Source organism: Enoplosus armatus, chromosome 5, assembly GCF_043641665.1.
Source record: "Enoplosus armatus isolate fEnoArm2 chromosome 5, fEnoArm2.hap1, whole genome shotgun sequence".
In the NCBI taxonomy this organism is placed as follows: domain Eukaryota; kingdom Metazoa; phylum Chordata; class Actinopteri; order Centrarchiformes; family Enoplosidae; genus Enoplosus; species Enoplosus armatus.
The window spans coordinates 17,333,108-17,353,991 of NC_092184.1; the positions used below are offsets into that span (position 1 = coordinate 17,333,108).

Consider the following 20,884-nt stretch of genomic DNA (forward strand, 5'->3'; position numbering starts at 1 on the left):
AAGATATTTTGTCAGTTTTCGCCGCTCAAAGGATCTGATTCATGGTTAGGTATTGGGTTTAGGATTAAGGTAAGCATTAGGATTATTAGGTTTAGTTTAGGGTTAAGGTTAATGCACAATTCAAACAGTCAGCAGATTGCGTGCTGCTGTTGTCTGTATGAGCGAAAGGTTGGAAAACTCGCTGCCAAATGAAATCCTGAATCTTATAAAAACAACCTTTAAACTCTTCAGTAATTCATGAAGATTCAGCGAATGCATGGCCTGTATATTCCCTCAAATGTTTCCCTAGTTGGAAATAGTTTAGGAAATACAAAACTAGTAGATGAAAGATACAAAGGATACAGCTGCTCTACAGGTGATTAATGCAGCACTGCAATTTTAATATTTGCTGCAAGACTAATTGAATTTTCTTTAATAATCTACTATAATCTAAGGGAGGCATCAGTTGGGTTTTAGGATTCCAGTCATCCCTCACCATTCAGCTACATGTACAGTAATTACATGGTATGTGCACTAATACTCTGGGTGATTCCACGCTGCACCTACAATCGACATAAAAAAGGGTAGATGATGACAGAAAGATTAGATGAAAATACACACATATACCTCAGTTCCATTAACACACTCAGCACAAATAGTATACATGAGAATATGATTTGGCAGTGAGCACATAAGATGAAAAATAGCTTAAATACAGAGCATTTCATTTAATTATTCTGTGAAGCAAAGATGATTTATGTAGTTGACAAGTTGTATGTGCTGTATCTGATAAAGATGAAGGCATTGTATTAGTCTAAATAAGAAATGCACGAGACACAAGGAGAAATACTAGAAGTAATATTTGGCAATAGACTTTAGTGCTATGATTTTAGTGCTATGGAGGGCAAACCAATATGCAAATTATAATTCTTAATTGTGGTTGCTCTAGCAATTATCATTACGGAGTCTGTGGCGCGCTTCCTGTTTTTGCATGTCATTTCCATTACCTTTATTTCTGCACACATGATATGATGCCCCTGCTGTTTGCAAAGGAATCACAGCGATGTGATGACTTGAGTTTGAGCAAAACAAATAAAGTAAAAAACAATTATAACTCTAGACCGTGCGGATTATGACTAGGTGGCCAAAATTGGTTCTAGTTACACTTGTACCACATGGCCAACTCATGTATTTCTGCCTGAGTGGCGAAACAACAAGTTGAAAAAAAACAACTGCAGACCAGCGTTGTATGATTGTGCGGCTGCAGTAAAATGGTGTTGCACATGATTTGTCCATGGACAGAGTGCATTCACTGAGCTGCAGAGCATGTCCACAAAATATCAAAGGACAACAAAGGTGACACTAAGCCAAAATGTATAGATCAGGGAAACAACAACACATTTTGACTGTAGATAAGTAGAGATGTTGTATTACATTACAAGAAGCGATAGTGGCATTTAAAAAGACCTGAAATATCAGATAACCTCGTCTATCTGACACTTCGGTAAACACCTGCCTAGTGAAAAGGTCACATACAAAATGTCTTTATTAACAAATGCTTTTTTGGACTTATCAGCAATGTGAAATACTGTATGATTACCTTTATACTATCCTCGATGATTCCCTGTAAACCTCAACCTCAGAGCTCGCACAAACACCTGATTATTTAAGCATGCAGCAGACAGTCACAATGGATGCGTCTGTAATCAGAACAAGCCAACAAGTGTAAACATGTGCTAATGTTTCTGATTGGGTTGTGTAGGTTTTACATATCTGCCCTGTGTCTGTTGATGTTGTGTGTGTGTGTGCGCGCGTGTTTTGATTGCGTCAAATGTGGCGTAACTTTCTAATCACACATTGGGCTGCACAGAGCATATTTCAAAGCAGGGGAAAAATAAACAAAGTGTGTGACTGACAACACACATGCGCAAATACGCACACACACACACACACACGTACAAACATAGAAAAAAATCACTCCAACCAGCTGATGTTTAAAGTTTTATTTGCATTTAGGAAAAACTGATCTGTAAAAGAGACGAGGGGGATCAGAGCAAGTCAAATAAAGTCTAGATCTAAACTTTCGCCTGTCTTCACTATACACTCATTTGATCTGATTAATGAATGCATGACGAGGGGCCGAGACTGGTGCTAACATGATTTTAGTGATGATGTTTGTGTTTTAAGTTATGCCTTTGTCTCTTGTGCTTTCTTCCGTCTGACACTTGATTTATGACATTCACCTTTACCAAACTCTTACCTGTTATTTTGGGTTGCTTCATTGTTTCATTCATTCATTTCCACAGTTCAAAATGCAACAGAATGAAGGGAAATGGATGTTTCAAATGCAGTTTGAATGGTAAAAATAAGTTTGGCCACTGTGGAGATATCAGTGTCTAAAGTCAAGAGAACTGCCTTGCCGTGCTGTGACGCCGTCTCATATCTGAGCAAGCATGAACCTCAAAGCTTGGACTGAAAAAGGAAAGCTTCACTCAGGGCAGCGTCAACCTCCTCTTTGCTGACTCCAAGCTGCCAGCTACATCAAAGTAGCATCCCACTCCCTTAGAAGTACCAAAGAATCAAGTATCCACGTGAGAAAAAAAAAAGATGAAGAAAAAAAAACAACCTTTGAACATGTTTTCCAGCCGGCCAGACAGACATAACAAAGTCTGGTCTTTGACAACACAGTAAATCACTTAAGGCTTCTGCTTAAAACGTGTGCTTCAACTTTAGTGGTTGAGCAATAAATTGTTTTTCAAACCTGAAGACCCGCCATATTTAATTACCCTCTCCTAAACAAGAGCTGATATGCATCCTAGATTAAATAACCATCCTCCTAAAATCAGTCTTGACTGAAAACAAACAAGAGCCCACAGCCATGCTAGCGGCTCTGTGAGGCTGTAACTTACTTTGGCATAGTGGTGCTTTGAGCTAAATGCTAACATCATTATGCTAACATGCTCAGTTAATAGTTTGACATATTGAAAAATGTATTTGCTTTCTGGCGGAGATTTAGATGAGAAGATCGATACCACTCTCATATCTGACCATTGAATATAAAGATACAGCCAGCAAGCGGTTAGCTTAGCTTAGCATAAAAAACAAACAGGGGGAAACAAGTAACAAAAAACCTCAAAAGCTGGAAACGCTACCTGCTCAGCTAATGAGCACATTGCTACAATCAGGTGTTTCCATTTTAGCAGTCCTGCCCACATAGTTTCCTTGTTTAATTAACATTATGTAAAATACATTAAGAGATTCATTCAAACACAGAGTGTTTGTTACGGCTGTAACTTTCACTGTACTTAAACGGTATTACCCTTTGAAACGATGGTTGTAAATCTGGGGCTTAAAAAACATTTGTGCAACTTTAAAAATTAATTCAATGTTAAAAACGTGCTGGTGAAAGTGAAAGTCCAAATGTGGCACAAAATGTTCTCCTCCTCGAGAAGAGGAAGAACAAACTTTGCTCTTATCCTCAGCAGCAGGCTGAGCCGGGTCTCATCTCTTACCTCAGGGTAAACTCTCAGTCTGATGCCCAAAGCACTCTTGTCTCCATCCCACATTTGAAAAAAAGAAAAAGAAAAAGAAACCTATTCCTATGTTTTCCACTCTGACATGCCAGAGAACCTGAGGCAACTAAAAATGGCCTCTCCCTGAGGAAAGCCTGTGTGACACTAGTCTGACCTCGCTGCCTCGTCTCTGATGCAGAGAACACAAGATTTAAGACGGTGAGGAGGCAAACTAATTCACTCCAGCTGGAGGCCATGACTGTGCGCACACGCACGCGCGCGTGAGTGTTTTCAAGCTCTATTTCTTTCACCGACAGCATACACACAAGCATGCACATGCCCACCTACATCCACTTGAATGACTGCACTTTTTCCTCTGACATACTGTCTATACTTGTGAGCGTCTCACATACAAACAAAGGAAACTCCATTAAGCCATCTGGACAGCAGGTGTCCATTTCATCAATACCCATGATTCCCCTCTCCTCCACCAAAAGGCTAAGGTTATAAATGGTGAGAAAAGAACAACTCCTGGGAGTGGATTCAGGAAAAAAAGAGAGATAACAAATAACCCAACTCAAAAAACAAAAGATGGAAGGAATCAAGACAGAGAGAGAGAGAGAGGATATCTGACAGGAAGGTGAGCAGCAGGCGCACAGGTCGTGGGGTCAAATAGCAGGTCCATGTCACCCAGCCTAGATGAAGCCGAGTGTTAGGGTCGTGTGTGTGAGGTCAACGCAGCTCAGACAATTGCATATTTGTCGGTCAGAAATGTTATGGCCAATAATGTCCTTTTCCTGCTCTTAGGATGTCATCTGTCTCTATATTTTATGTTGGTTTTAACTCCAATTTGACTCGACGATCTGTTCGCCTCAGGTGTGAGAAGGGGAGGGGAGGTGGTGTGTGTGTGTAATGTCACAAACATGGTGCATAAACAACTGCATGTACATATCATTCGACCTCCAACTTCTCAGCCAGTCATTTCCTTCAGTGTGTGTGCATGGCAGAAAGCTTGTGATAATAGGTTGCTATTAAAGTAATGTGATGCAGGAAGAAGGGCTCAACGTGCAGACTGACAGCGCATCTACGAGCCGTCCTCCAGAGAGGGGGAGGATGGAGCAGAGATGAACCGCAAAGAAGAGAGAGTGAGAGAGAACGCGACGGTCAACTAAATGTCCTCGACTGAAATAGATACGCGACCAGATGGAGAGACAAGATAGGGACAGAGAAAAGGAAAGAGAGAGAGCCAAAACGGCAGAGATAACATGGAGGAAGAAAAGAAGGAGAATTCATCATAATATGTGGGGTTAAAGAGATGAGAATCAGAGGAAGCGAGAAAGAAGTGAAATCAATTTATTGATATTACAAAGAAAGTCCGATATCTACCCATGTCACAATTTGGCAAATGAATGTAAAAATGTAAAATAATGAGATTTTTGTATTTTTTTGTATTTTTTTTGTATTTTTGCCAATGAACTGTGTTCCACTGTAATGCTTCACATAAAAAACAAAAACCAATATCTAAAACTGTTCTTTTATATTTTGTATCATTAACTGGGGCGGCAGAGTTAGGATAACACAATATAATCACGAACTGAAATACCACTGAATACTGAGTGTGCAGCAGTTATCGGATACTTTATATGTTGCTTTGCATTGAACTTAAAATAACTGCTGTTAAAACTGGGCTGAAGACAGAAAATAAAAGACAAAGCCCTTGAGAGGAAAAATTACTTTGTGAAAAGAGACATCAATGTTGAAATCAGATATAAAAGTATAAAAATGTTTCTTTCACCAACAACTCTTTATTTGATCTTTGCATCTGGGATCCACATAGGGATTTGACTAAATTTATCTGTGAGTTACTCATCAAACCTTTCAAACTATACATTATATACACTCTATTACATATTTCTTTAATTCAATGTACTGTTTGAGGGCTGTTGGGACGCACAAGGATCAACAATGAGGAGCTCAGTGCAGAATCTTGAACAATGTGTATCCTGAAATTACATAATCTGTTTAGTTTCTAGTTGTAAAAGTCGTCACATTGTGAAAGTTAATAAAACACACAGGATATCAATCTGTTGATCAAATGTTTGGATGTACTGCAGGTCTGCAGGTCTTTTCTGTGGAGATTTTCTTCATCTGAAGCGAGGATCAAAAGATAGAAGGTGTCAGATGCTGTATAGATTCTGAGTCCTCTACGGCAAACCTGTGATTTCTGGCTTTATAAATAAACTTGACTGGACTTGACTGTACTTGTGTTGAATGAGAAAGCAGCTTCAACGTCAGTGTATGTGTGTGTCTTTTTTGGCACCTCTGAAAGGTGTGTGTGTGTGTATGGCAGGTGAGTGTCACTGTGAGACAGGTGGTTATTTGGATGCGAGCGTATCTCTCCGTCTCTGTGGAGCTTCGGCCTTCATCTCGAAGCTGTCCCAGTAGGCGGGGTCCTCCTCCGTCAGAGGTGAGGCCGAATCGATGAGGTCACTGAACGACAGCAGCGTAAATGTGGTGGGAGGAGGAAGAGATGGACGAAGAGGCTGAGAGGAAGAGAGGAGTGGAGTCTTTAATTACTGAGATAGAGAGTAGTGTCTAATAGTGTTGCGACGGATGATTCATTTTATTATTATGCCATTAAAGTCATTATTTAGCCTATAAAATGACATCTCATGTCCCTTGAGACCAAATGTTTCGTCTAAACAACAGTTACACTTTGGTTTTATTGATATGACATCTGCAAAAGTTGTAGATCCTCATTATTGGAGGAGATTCAACCTACAAATGTTTTGTATTCCTATTTAATAAATTAATTAAAATTTTATAGAAATTATAGAAATTACTGTAGATAAATTTCTAACCGTCACCTGATGGATTCATCGCCAAACTGTTTCTTATGTCTGATTGAGATTATAGATTGTGACTCATGCTAACCAATACTTGCATATGTTACAAGGGAGGTCCAAGTTCATAATGATCCTCATCTTTAATATATGGCTACAGTACAGAGTGTGAGTGACATCTTGTTAGTCACTTAAATCTGCAGTATTTTTTTGGCCACTTGGGAGCAGTGTTAACACAAAACCCACATATCACCTTTTAAGTTATTATGGCAAACTTTTTAGCAAACAGTTACTTATTTACACATCCAGCAGTTACGGAGCAACATGATCATTAATTTGGAGTCATGTTTGTGGCCCCTTGACGACTGTAAGTCCAATATTCACTCTCTTTTAGCTCTGTTTTCAGTCTCTGCCACCACCTGAGGGAAATATCTGATTCTTTAGCCGCTAAATGTTCCACTATGTTCACCAGCTAGTTTCTAACTGTGTTTATCTGCTGTTTGGTTCTGAGCAGGTGGTGTATAGTGGGTTCTTAGAGCTTTTTATCTGAAAACAGCTGCCGCCAAAAACAACCCTTTTTATAGCTTATTATAGCTGCTTTAAAGAGTAACAGACATGAAACCTTTTACTTGAGAGAGCAGCAAAACACTACTTTTCAGCCTGGTGTTAAGTTACTCTCAAAGCACATCTTCTGCTGGGTTTTAGAGACACACAGAAACCTGTGCAGTGTTACAGCTGCAAATGAAACACTTTCCTTTTTATTGTATATATATCCTGAAAAATGGTCAGTCATTCTGAACGAGAGCAACTGTCAAATGTGAAACATGTAAATGTTGTGTGTCCTTACTGCAGAGCCTTCGGCCGCTGGTCCGAGGGCTACAGCAACGTGATGGTCAGCATCCAGCAAGCTCTCCTGCAGAAACACACACGCAAATATATAGCCTGCATATCATACTAAATGAAACAAAATCACCTTCACACTCTTCAGAGCAAATACTTACAAATACTACATGAAATAGAGAAAATACTACACGACAAATAATGCACATGTGCATCCTTATCAGTCGTTCAGTCAGGCATTCACCCTGCATGCGTCCACTTGTGCGTAATCGACTGAATATATGCATGTGAATATCTAGTGTATGTTTGCATGATTTCTGAGGAGAGCGAGTGAAGGTTCAGCCAGATAACCACTGCGTTTAGAAGTCACACATCGCTTCCCCCGATACCAGGACACATCAAGCATAAATGTATTCACTGAAAAATGTCTAGCTTGAAGATATAAATCCAGTCTGCAGTCTATATGATTAATACCTGTGGTAAAATCAGATTCACATCCAGTTTTCCAGCCTTGCTTTTGTGAATCTATGCAGGGTTTTTTCCCCACTGATGGCCTCCTTCCTTTGACATGACACATGCTATAGATGTCATTCACATTTCAAAAGGACACACACTGTAAATCCATCCTGTTGAGGCTTAATTACATCCATTCAAGGGTTTTTATCCACTCTATAACTTCTAAACCAAATACAGTTTGTGTTGCAATTGCCTTTGTAACTGGCAGAAATACGCTTGGACATTAAAGGCCAAAAGCTGAGTGTGTGTACGTGGGAGTAACAGGTGGTGGTGTGTGTGTGCGGTGGGGGGTTAGTTACAAAATGGCAGAGAGTAAGGGAGCATAGAGAGAAGCACAAAGGAAAAGGAACAAAAATAGAGGGAGAGAAATATCACCAGGAACTTTACTTAAATTTGCATATTTTGCTGTTAAAAGACGAGGAGAGTATGGGCTTTGTTACAGTTTTAAATGTGTGTTATTATGTCCCTCGGTTTCTGTGTCTAGAGGCCGCGGGGGTGACATCGCCAGAGGTCAGCAGGAAGTAATAAGTCTCATTGCTGCTCTCTGATCTAGCCAATCAGCATGCAGTGAGCCAGAGTACACGCAGTCAACAGCACTGCTCCTCATCTCATCTCTCTGTTAACACTTCGAGCTCCGAGTGTGTCTATTCGTATGTACGACAAATCAGAAATCGATTCGGCTGGAGTTAATTTGGCCTCTCGAGGTCACTGCAATCTTTCACTGATCACAAATAACGATGTGTGTCGCAGTTCATAAGGACGAACAGAGAGACGACCAGTTGCACTGAGGTGTGTTAGTACAATCTGGAGCAACATGTCTTTGTGTGATTACAGCATCTAAAATGTATAATCTTGTCTTATTGTATCTATGCTTGCTTTGTTGTCAATATTATGATTTGCTTTTATGTCGAGCATTTTGTTTTGCATTTTATTCATGAATTGTGATAAAACAAAGTTTATTGTTGTTGTTGTTATCATTACTCAGATTTGTGGATAAATTCAAGGACTTTGTGTATTTGTCTTTACCAATCATATTTAACGACCGTAATTTCAATATTTACTAAACAGACTTACATACTTGGTATACCTATAATATTATACCCATATCTACTTTATATTCCCACGTTTTCTGGACAGTATTCAGTTATTCCATAGATGATGAGAAATTATACATTCATTACTTTTGCTCTGTGTAGGGACGTTGTTGAACTGAACCTTTTATGCATGATGAAATTAGAATCCCATTGGTGATAAATATTGGCATTATGGCTGCAACTAACGGTTATTTTCATCATCGATTAACGTGCTGATTATTTTCTTGATCAATCATTTTCTCTGTAAAATGTCAGAAAATAGTTCAAAATGCGCATCACAAACACCTAGAGCCCAAAGTAACGTCTTGAGTTGTCTTCAGTGTCAGAATAGTTGAAGATTAATTATTAGATGACGTCAGCATCTAATCAATTGATCGACTAACTGTTTTAGCCCTAACTGGCAATTTTGCCCTTATTGTCCTTGACTGACCTTTTAGTCTCTTTCTAAGATGGCCATTTACGCATTTTGTGTCAGTCAACAACTGACCTGACTTTTAGTCTGATTGGACAATGTATTAACATGGAACTGTTCATATACCTGATCAAGGTCATTTAAACTGAAACGTCATATTAAATAAATATGAAATATACCAGCGGTAAATGAGACAGTGTGGGGGAGTTTTTCCACAAATAATAATAACATTCACTGTTTTTTTTCCTCTCTATTCTAATTCTCGCTAGAACTCACATCTCTTCATCCTTGGTAGCCAAATACATAGAAATATTCTACATCCAGCATGTTGCCTTCTCTTCACACTTCACAATGTATAGTTAAAAAGAGGACACATGCATTACCGTCAACCTGCGGTCGATATAAGTGAGCTGTTATTCTCTGGTGTGAAAACACAGACACTAAAACAGCATTAAGCCTCCACGACCCCGAGAGGGATGGAGAGAGGAGACGTAACATCAGGCTTTTCAAACCAGTGGTAACCTTTTAGCAGTCACTTGTTAATCCCTCTGCCACTGGGCATGGAGGAAAGAGGGAGAGGAGGAGGGGAGGGTGGAACAGAGAAGAGAAATACAGGGGGAAGGGTGGAGAGGAGGCGAGAGAGGAGAGCAGGTACGGTGACACGAAGGAAGAGGGTGAAGAGGGAGAAGAGAGAGAAGGAGAAAACATCAAAGAGAGATGTGGAGAGGAGGGAGAATGAAGGTGAGGAGAGAGGAGCAGAAAAGAGAAGAGGAAATAGGGAATGAGAGGAGTGATGGCAACAGATGATTCTCTCATGGTGTCATGGTGTAAGCAGGGCCACTTGAGAGCCCCTCTATTGCAATCTCTTGTGTGTATTTCTCTGTAAGACCACCTGTGATTCACTTTGCAGATGCTTTCAAGGGTGCAGCCACTGGAGAACGGAGCACAGAGGACCCCACAGCAGAGCGGCAGAGTCCTCTGAACCACGTTCAGCTCTTCTTCCTCTTTAAACTCATTGATTTCAGAAAAGGCGACATCAAACTGGTTCTGTACGTGTTCCTATTCTAAACAACTACGTAATAAGAAGTAACCAGTAACCATTTATCAAACTATTCCAAGCATAACTATAAAATACATTTTTACAGCTTTTCTCCACATTATACAAAAACAAGCAGCAGTATTCAACCTGACAATAGATCTTTACAACCGGCCTGCAGGAAGCGCTGTTTAAAAACCCACAAACATGAAACTTTTTTTTTCAAATTTCTGTCTACACATCTACATAACCCTAACCCATCCTACACTACAAAAGAAAATGAAGCACCAACTATTTTGATAATTAATTGTTTCAGTGATTTTTCAAGCAAACTCTTTCTTTTTAAAAGAAATGAAAATACCATATTTTGCTTTCTTGCCAAGAGGACTGTAAACTGCAAGTTGTGGTTTTACGGGGGGTTAGGTGCAGGATTATTTCTTGGCTGGGCGCAGTGACTTCCTGTAGGCTTGTTGTCACCGTGAGGTTGCCAAGCAACCAGCGGAGACCGGCCAAGATCACACAAATGAGATTTAATGTGTTAATTAGTGAGCTTTGAGGGGGCAGATTTTGTTACCTTCAGACAGAGCCAGGCTAGCTCTTTCCCCCTGTTTCCAGTCTTTATGCTAAGCTAAGCTAACTGTCTCCTTGCTGTAGCTTCATATTTAACGGACAGATATGAGATTGGTATATTTCTTCTCGTCTGTCTCTCGGCAAGAAAGTGAATGAGCACGTTTCCCAAAATGTTGAGCTATTCCTTTCATTTGTGCTCAAAGCAGCATTTGGCATAGTGCAGAGTTCCTCTTGGGCAACATAAAACAGTGAGAAGAATCCAAATGTAAGTCTGAAAAACATGAATAAAACCCACAGAATCTTAAACAAGCTTTGACATTAGTAGAAGTCACAGAAAACAAGATGGTATGGCAGAATGCCAATCTGGCAATGGATCACTGGTGGAAAACACTGCAGACTGCTTCCAACGCATCGCAACCTTTTGGGAGCATGGGAGTTGAAGGTGAACTGCACACTGCTGTTTATATAAAAAAACTGTCTGTGATCTCTTCTCTGGCGTGTTTTCACGTCTAATCCTTTTTTAAATCTGGAAATTAAACCAGTCTTGAATGTGTCTTTCAATTTGTCAGAAAACACACAAAACAAACAGCTTTTAGCTTCTTACTTTTCACACCTGCCTTCAAAACACACTCACTTCAAATATCCAGTCCTCTTCTTCTTCCTCATCTAGATGCATCTTGGTCTGGCGCAGTGCCTGGCCCTTTGCGAGCGGTTCAGAGGACAGGTGAAACTCCACCCTCTGCAGGTTGAAGCCAAGACCCGTGCCGATGGCTTTGATGAAGCTCTCCTTCAGGGCCTTGGTGGAAAGGGAGGAAACCCAGTCAGCTACATGAAAATATCACTAGTTACATGCAGAAAATGATCACAGGCACATAAGGAAGAAAAAAGGACTTATGTATGTCTGACAAAGCTGAGAAGGACAGTCTGTGTGTGTGTGTGTGTGTGTGGTGAATTTTGGCTCAGTAGCACAATAACTTAAAACCACAACAGATGGGAATCTATGCACACATGTATAACAGTGTGTATACAAAAGACTGACTTTGTGTGTGTGTGTGTGTGTGTGTGTGTGTAGCTAAAACCAACCCTGCTCGGCAGCCAATGAGCCACAATAACAGTATTACAAGGCTAATCACTATGGCAACTGTCGAACTCTGCCATTAGTCAACAGTGTGGTGATGATATCAGAGCTTGACGTCTCTGTGCCACCCTCTCAATCTCACAACATCTTTACTTAGCACCGACGTTGCTGTTGCTGTCCATCTGTGTGTGCGTGTGTGTCTGCAAGAAAGAATATACGTGAAAGAAAAAAAGATAAAAACTGAGAAAGGACTGTTGTGTATCTGTGAGGATGAAGTTGAGAATAATGACGGCTGAGGAGAGAAATCCAGAGTTCACACATTTATGTACAAAGTGTACAAACGTGTGTGTGTGTGTGAGTGTGTGTGTGTCTCATCTGTAATGTTATTTTCTCCCTATGTTTCCTTCTCACACACACACAAAAAAAAACACCGCCCATGGGGCCCAGCAGCGATGCAATGTGACGACAGGGTAGTATGGTTGCCATGGTTACCCAGTGGCGGTGGAACGCGGCGAGCTGCTGGTGCTCCGAGCCAGCTGATTGGACGACGCTCCACTCGTACGCTGTAAACTGACGAGTCATGATGCGGAAAAACTCCGGCACAGAGCTGCTACCTGGAGGGAAAGAAGGGGGGAATGGGGGGGGGGGGGGGGGTGGCAAGCAAGGAAAGGAAAGAAGGTAGGAAGAAGGATGGAGACACAGACAGAAGGGAAGGAAAGGAAGGAGATGAAGGGAAAGCAAAATGAGGGGAGAGGAAGATGGAGGCAGATGTAAGACAGAAACAAACGCTCCCAAGATTATCCAAACATATTCAGTCTTTGAGATTACGGTGGACTGTTTCTTCCCTCAGAAATATCTCATAACACCACAGATTTGAATGTGACTGTGACTGTGACACACACACACACACACACACACACACACACACACAGAAATCCAAAGATTTACACACACTAGCAGTCTTGGCCTCGACATTTTACATACACAAGGCAACAGTGGCCCCTTGTGGCCGAGTTGGAGAACACATAAGCGATGCCATTTCTGCCTTATGCTTGAGATTAGGCTCATTATACTAACAGGTTTGGCTGTTATGATTAATTTTCATTAGTGTGAGATGGAGGAAATGGACAGCTGACACAGATCATAGATTTTTGCAGTTTGAGCCACAGTGGCATCCTGATTAATTCAAGCATGTTTGACTTTTTTTGAAATCTTGGAAACAACAACTATAACTACATAATAATGCTGCAAGTGATTTTTTTGTAAGGAGATATGTGATGTGAAGTAGAATAATATCAGGAAGGTTGGACCTGGAGGACACAGACTTTGTATGAATGCTGCTCTGTCTGCTTTTAAGGAGAAAGTGTCATTTTATTCTTAAATTGTACTTATTTCCCAGTGGCTGGGAAAACATTTGAACACAGCTAGTGTGAATTCACTCCAGGTGAAAACACATTAACCTTAGTGTCATTTTTATCACTTAATTGCCAGTAAAATATCTGCAATCTTAATGAATGTGGTTATATTGGTTGATATTATTAGTGCTGCTTTACCTGTTAACCTCAGCATTTACCTGGCATGGTGGTCTTCATGATATCCACCCCGACCTGCATCCCCTGTTCTGCAGCGAGCACAGCGTAATCCCCCTGGTGGGACAGGTTGAAACTCCAGGCTGGGGGTTCAGGGCCTAAATCTGAACTGACCTGGACGCAAGCACCAAGACAGTAATCAGATAGCAGATATTCTAAATTATATGACAAAAAAACATGGCCATCAGGGAACTACTTCTGAAAGCTATTAAACAAGAGGGGAAAGATGTGCTCAAGTAAACTTTCTGCTGACCTGTGTGAAGTTCTAAATTGAAAGTATAACTTAAGTATTAACTGAAATACGCCATGTCTTGAGCTCAGCAATTACCAGTGTCCAACATACATCTTAAGTAATTCTATTCATACTATACAGCAAGTACATAAACCCACCCGTACTATGATAACTTAATTTTCACTGCTCAATTGTAGTTTAGGGGCTATTAACAAGTGAATTACAATACAAACTTTGTTCAAACCCACATTTCAAATTCTAGTGCGGTCCCCAAAGTTTCCAAAAATACTATATTTGGAGGAACTGTGTCTTAAATAATTCACAAATATTTTCCATTTGATGGAATTGGTGCAGCCATAAAACGCTTCAATGAAGAGCTGGAAGAAGATGACAGAGAGTGTATATGTGAATATTATCAGACAGTGTGGAAGAAGATGATTGACTGTAACTGGGAGATTTAAAAGGGGGGAAACTAGATGTCATGTACTGTAGTTATTGTAGTGCAGCAAAACAGAGGAGACAGCACTATACAATGAAGTAAGCTGCTAAGTCAAGACTGATATGTTTTATGGAAACACAATCCATGGTGTGAACCTTCAGGGGTGCTGCCAGGTAAGGTTTCCCTCTAGGAGATCGCTCCAGTCTGATGTCCGACCAGGGGATCCCCATCCTCTCACACACAAACCTCCTCAGCAACAACCTGCCGGCCTGGTAACAAAGACATGGAAATCTTGATTTGACAAGTGGGACGGGAACTAAGCAAGCTGGTAGTGCGATAAGTCAGCATGCAGAGGGTGGCAGAAAGTAAAAGTTTACAGTCAGGCTCACCATGGCTGATTTGGCATCCTTGACAAACACGAACTGTCCGATCCTGTCTTTCTCCTCCCGCTGAATGCAGCGAGCAGCGAACAGCCAGTCAGACCTGCTCGGTGTCCACGACCCACAGCGAAAAGCCCAGCGAACAGAGCCCATCCCCTCACCCCTGTCTGGTCACCCGGACTCCTCCACAACGTCAAGCTGCTCCCAAGTTGTTAGTGAGCTAACGCTAGCATCGCGCGTTAGCATGTACGGTTTGACTGACAACACAACTTTGGAAATGTTATATCTCATTCGGGACATTCGGGGTTGTTTCACCGTGAAGCAGCACAGCAGCGGCTAACGGAGGGCTGCTAATAAAACTACTACACCAAAATGTTGCTCTTTGTTTACATTATGGGTTTGCCAGTGGTGCACATGCCCGGAAGAGCCCGGCAAGATTCGATGTCGTCATATGTGGGCGCGGTGGGGGATTGACCAATAGGAGCGATGGAAACAGTGCGCAACCAACGGTACTTTCACAGCTCTCAGGAATATTGTAAATACGAACAAATCGTGTTGGGGTTTCAATACATATGACAGTTTTCTGATACTCGAGATGTAAAAATTCTAGAAATAATTCACTCAAGCCAATTGACTGTAAATATGGTGTATCTTAACCTTCTTACTTTAAAAAGACATCTCTCAGGTAGGCTACATCCTTAAAAATCAATTAAATGTATTCCTTCTGCATCAGAATGGGGAAAGTAGCGCTGTGCTGCTTGAACAAAAGAAAAGCAAATGCATCATCGCAGCCTCCAATTTTCTATTCCAAATTATATCTGACAAGCACCTATAAAGTTGTATTTACAGCTTGAGCCATGGAAACCTCAGCTTCCGAGTCATCCCTGAAGGCAGCATTAAAATTGTACCTCCACGATGTTGTTTTGATTGCGGTACATCTGTGTGGGTAAGGTGAGTTGTCTACCAAATATATTGCAGATAATGTTGTATTGGAGGTGGTAGTACGATAGGCAACACACAGGACTACATCCCATCTCTGATTGTGATGATTAAACTGTGTTGTGTGTTAGAAAAATACTGTCTCATATCGTACTATTCCTCGAAAAAACGTGTTTGTGTTTTTTTTTACTAGAAACATTTGTGATATACAGGAGAGTACAACCTAGATGCACACGTTGCTTGTACCGATATTTTGTCTACATGTAGGCTAACAGAAGAAACGTACATGTCAAATATATTTACAATAAACCTCTGTATGTACACTCCTGACTATTTGTACTATATTTTAAATGTATGTATTAGATATTGTGTATTGTCTGCTAATAGTAGCCAAATAGGAGAAGTACTAGCCATCGCATAGCAGGTTAATGAAAATTGAAACATCAGCAGTATTTCATTGGTTACAACGGTCAGCATATTCACCATGCTTAATTACAACGTCAAACTCTGCATTTCTCTATATTGACAGGTGTTTCAATGAATGAGAGATCCCTTACTCAAACTGTAACATGATTAAATATCTTTATAGATTAATCCCCTACTACTGTCCATAAAAAAACACCTTTATGGCGTTTCTACTTCACAAAACATATAACAAAAATGTTTAACATGTCCACATTTTTCATCAAAAATTCCAGTTATGTACTTTATTTATTTGTTATTGTAATTCTGACATTCTTTTTTCTGTCTGTACCACATATGCTGTTCTACGAGGCCTTTTGCATGTCTGTATATCCGAGATATTCCTCCTCTATGGTTCCTTTTTTTTTCATTTAAGGTTTTTTTTTGTGTTTGAGTGTTGAATGTTGAATGATTTTGGTTTTTATAACAAACTGACACACTGTATATTCCAATAACATTACCAACTCTCTGTTTTAACGACAGGACGACTGCAGAACCCTTTCAGGCTGTGATGCCTCTCTACCTGTGTAAGCTCACCTGGCAGCAGGCCAGACCAGGAAATAAAGGTGGAAAACCCTGCAAGTCCTGTCATTATAATACTCTGCGGCCTTAGCTACATCAAATTAGGGCCTTGTGAAGGCAAGACCTCCACTCGAACTGGGGAAAAAAAGAAGGCTTTTGATGATTTACTTTTCCAGCCAACCAGATGTGACCTCTGCAACTACACACACTTCTTTCCACCTGATATTTTCACAACTTCAAGTCTCACATGTCATCGCACAGAGCCAGCATCTAGTTGAACAGCTGGGATCAGTCTCCCAGGAGGAAAACCTCACAGGGACTGCTGGAGCCGCGGAGGGATTCCACCCTGATGAAAACTACTGTACTTTTGAAGGAAAGCTGCACTGCTGGACACAAACTAACCTGTACAACAAACATCCACACATCTCTCCATCGGAGGACTAAGTCGGCCCTTTTCTCTGACCCCGTGATCCATCTCTCTTTGTGCCCTGTTTCCATTGTCCCTCTCTCTTCTCATACCTTCCTTCTTTATTTGTTCAATTTCTCCCTCCATACCAACACCTCTGTCTTCCTCTTGTCTTCTTGCTTATTCTTTCCCCAGTTGTCTCTCTTCTCATCTCTGTTTCTTTCTCTCTGTGTTTGTGGGGTTTCTGTCCCCTCCTTGCTGGCAAGCTGGATTTCCTGCAGGTGAAGCATCTGAAGAGGAAGAGGAAGAGCAACTACAGTGTGAGAGAAACACAGACTCTCATCAGAGAGATCCACAAGAGGAGGGACGTGTTGTTCTCCAGACAGCAGGTGTAGATTTCTTCTTCTTCTGTAAACTGATTGATTGATCTATGGTGAGCGCTAATAATGCATACTAATAATATGTCCCAGAATAGTACCACTACAAAAATGATATATAACCAGTGGTGTAGTGCAGGATATTCTGTATGTATACGCAGTGTGGGCTGATCATTTTTCAAGTGCCACTGATGCTTCTGATTCACACACTTTTGCATTGCATTGTAAAATAAAGTGTTGACACAGCACTTTGTTATCTCTGTCCTCTGAAGCGTGAGCCGAGTTGGACAGATCAACAGCAGCAAGAACAGCAGCACAAACCAATTAGCGGCCTCTCCTGTCCCATCCAATTAGCAACTTCCTCCAAGTCTTTTGTAACCTCTTGTTAAATGTGTGAAATTAGTTTTCAAACCAGTTGTTTGATGTACGTTTAAATGACTGTACTCACTCGTTAATGACAAAAAAGCGACACTCAATATATTATATATGTATATATATATGACAGGTTATTGTTCTTCTTAACTGACTGACCAATCTCTCAACCGGGTCGATATATTGGTCGATATTAGTAGATACTTTGGTATCAGTATATATGTTGGCTGCTAAGTAAAACGAAAGCGCAGTACAGAAAAGCCAAAATATGTTTATAATAATTTAGAAGCTCCATTATCTCCATTGTCCACCAGAGAGCACTGGCACACCTGCTTTGTACACATCTTTCACCATCACAATTCTTAAAAAAACTAAAATCAACACAAATTTGTGGGATCCTTCTTTAAACCCAGAAATATCAGTGTTGGTAATTACCTCTATAGTTTTGTTTCACAGACATGGCAGCTTTGTTATGTTTCATGGAAACATGCACTTTTCTGCAGACATACAAGTACTTCTTCACTTTCCACAACATTGTCTTCAAAAAAAGTCATGTTAGAATTGTTGGAATAAAACAATGTAATTCTCGTGCCTTCTTCTCTTCTCGTCTCTCTGTGTGTGTGACCAGAACACGGCCATCAATGAGCTGAAGAGACAGGCATGGGAGGAAGTGGCACGTGGCGTCAACTCGCTGGGGGAGGGAGAGCTACGCACTTCTGCTGAGGTGTGTTTATTTCTATGTTCAAATCCTACTTTCGATTTCTAAAAAGCCCCCCCCCCCCCCTTGTAATCTCTCAAACACCAGCTCCTTTCCCTCCTGATCTCCTGCACAGGTGAAGCGTCGCTATCTGGACTGGCGTGCACTGATGAAGAGAAAACAGCTTCAGGCTGAGCTCTCTCTCTCCTCTTCCTCCTCCTCGTCCGTGGCCCTCAAGACTGACTATGACCAGTCCTCCCCTGAGCACGAGGCAGCTTCTCTGGGATCTGGGTGTGACCAGCTGCTCGACCTCTCAGGCCTCCCGAAGGATTGTCACTGCGACTGGCCGGAGCTGGCGGCTTTCGGTGAGCAGAGCGGTCAGGCCGTGATGGCACCGCCGGGTGTGAAGACAGAGGACGACGTCATAGAGTACAGAGTAAGAAACTGAAGCTCATCATCTACATCATGGTGCCACAGTAGTGACGGTGTGCGTACAATAACAATACAAGACAGAAGCTTTGGTCTTACATCACAGGTTCCCTCTATAGATTAGATATTCTGATTAAACCTTAGAGTCTATTAATTAAATGTGCGTGTAAATGAGGACAAAATTATTTTCTTATCGAACACCGTCATGCTTTTTTGATACAGAGCTCATATTAATACAGTAGCCTATACTGGCATGCAAGTATTTGTTAATGTGTTTATGAGCTTAATTAATGTCCTCATCAGCAGAGGGGGTTATGTTAAACATATCACAGCAAATGACGTAGCTCAAGTGGCTCTTTTTAGTCCAGACTTTTGATTGGGCTCATGGAGGTTCACAAAGTAAAGATACATTTAATTTAAGGATGTGTTCATTAATTAGGATTTAATTTAAACTTGACATTTAAATGTGACTTTTTTTCTAATTGCATTAAGATCTTTTTACAGATGCAACCATCATCTGTTCACGCTGTGGTATTTGTCCATTTATAAAAATCTTCCACAATAATTCCCTTATCTAATCTTCCACCTTATGTCTTAACAGTGTTATTAAACTGTGTCCAGTCTGTTAAACATCTTCAGCCTGACAATCTGCTGTAGGAATAGAGGCAATTGTTTTGTGAGTCGGACCACAACATGATCAGCTTGCCATGAAAGCATCAGCTTCATTATTAAGCAAACAAACCTCTATAAGGGCCAATCTGATACAGGATACATGTTAAAGTGGCTCAAAAACCATAATATGCTACACACAATTGTATTCAGTGACATTAGAATAAAAACTGAACAACATTCTGTATGTAGATAAAGCCAAAGCTGCACAGGCATAAATATACTTATGTTTTCGTCTCTAGTATGGCTCAAGCTCCAAAAGCACTGGATCCTCCATTGCCCATAAGGCAACTTGATTGCATGTTTCTTCATCAGGGTTATTTTCTCATACTTTGGAAAGCTCCTCCAGAGCCACATGATACGGCTGTTTTTGCAGGTGGAGCAGTAGTACCTCTCATGATGAGTAAACTGAACTTTAATGATCTCCCTCTCTCCCTCTAGCTGGATGGGGATTGTGATGTGGGAGATGGAGAAGGAGAAATGGATGAAGATGATATTCCCTCCCTCCTCAGGGACATGGAGTCACGTGGCGAGGGGCATGTTGGTGATGCTTACTCCCACAATGACTTGGGCATGCTCAGCTCCTCCCAGGCTCCGACCTCCACCTTCAACAGAGACCTGCCACTCGGTGGTGGCCTGGTGGGGATGCCAGCCCATGCTCTGGGTGGACTAGCCAATCATGAGAACATGGGAGCGGGGTTTGCGGCTGCTGTTGAGAAACAGCGGCTGGAGCTGGAGAAACAGCGCCTGGCTGTGGAAACTGAACGCCTGGCAGTGGAGAAAGAGCGTCTGGTGGTGGAGAAGGAGCGGCTTCGTCAGATGGAGGGAGAGAGGGAAAGGCTGCAGCTGGAGAGAGAGCGGCTACAGGTGGAGAGGGAGAGGCTGAGGCTTCTGCTCCTCGGCCAATCGGAGCACGTGGACTCCTCCTTTAAGCTGCCGCCACAACAAGGCCCGCCCTCGTCCTCCACGTCCTCTTTATCCTCCACTCACGATGGACAGAGGGAGAGAGAGAGAGAAAGTAAAGGCTGGAGGTCAGCGGTGGATCTGGAGACAGAGAGGCTGAAACTAGAGAAGGAGAGACTGCAGCTGGAGAAAGAGAGACTGCAGTTCTTCAAATTTGAGGCCGGCAGACTGCAGATCGAGAGAGAGCGCCTCCAAGTAGAGAAAGAGAGAATGCAGCTGCACAATGATCATCAAGGCCACTGAGAAAAAGACTGATAAGGGAGAGAGGAAGAGGACGGTTGAAAGAGATGAATATGTTCGATTTTCACCAGCTTCCAGGCGTTAAATTTAATACAGAAAACAACCCAGAATATGTGGATTTGCATCAGCACCTGCTCCCTTATCAAGTTTCCCTATGCATACGTCCTTCAGGAAGGTGTGAGGCACTTTAATAATCAATCCTGATTTGAATTTGGCCAAGGAGAAGACTGAAATGGAGGGCTGGCATATCTATGACCATCATGACAAAGCAGTGCCTTATGATGTCTT

General features: G+C 41.4%; 2 protein-coding genes across 2 annotated transcripts; one reads left to right on the top strand and one right to left on the bottom strand.

Moving 5' to 3' along the window:
• Positions 1–5,289: 5,289 nt before the first annotated feature.
• On the bottom strand, positions 5,290–14,894 carry aasdhppt (aminoadipate-semialdehyde dehydrogenase-phosphopantetheinyl transferase). Its single transcript, XM_070906370.1, has 7 exons — positions 14,530–14,894; positions 14,296–14,409; positions 13,454–13,583; positions 12,373–12,494; positions 11,437–11,598; positions 7,182–7,247; positions 5,290–6,034 (listed from the first exon to the last, which is right to left on the bottom strand). Exons 1-7 carry the CDS (start codon positions 14,671–14,673, stop codon positions 5,867–5,869), a joined length of 906 nt encoding a protein of 301 aa, XP_070762471.1. The 5' UTR covers positions 14,674–14,894; the 3' UTR covers positions 5,290–5,866.
• Positions 14,895–16,432: 1,538 nt separating this feature from the next.
• msantd4 (Myb/SANT-like DNA-binding domain containing 4 with coiled-coils) lies at positions 16,433–20,599 on the top strand. The gene is made up of 5 exons (XM_070906054.1): positions 16,433–16,499; positions 17,045–17,238; positions 18,227–18,322; positions 18,432–18,731; positions 19,835–20,599. The coding sequence occupies exons 1-5, from the start codon at positions 16,433–16,435 to the stop codon at positions 20,597–20,599; spliced, it is 1,422 nt and encodes a 473-aa protein (XP_070762155.1).
• The last annotated feature ends 285 nt before the right edge of the window (positions 20,600–20,884 follow it).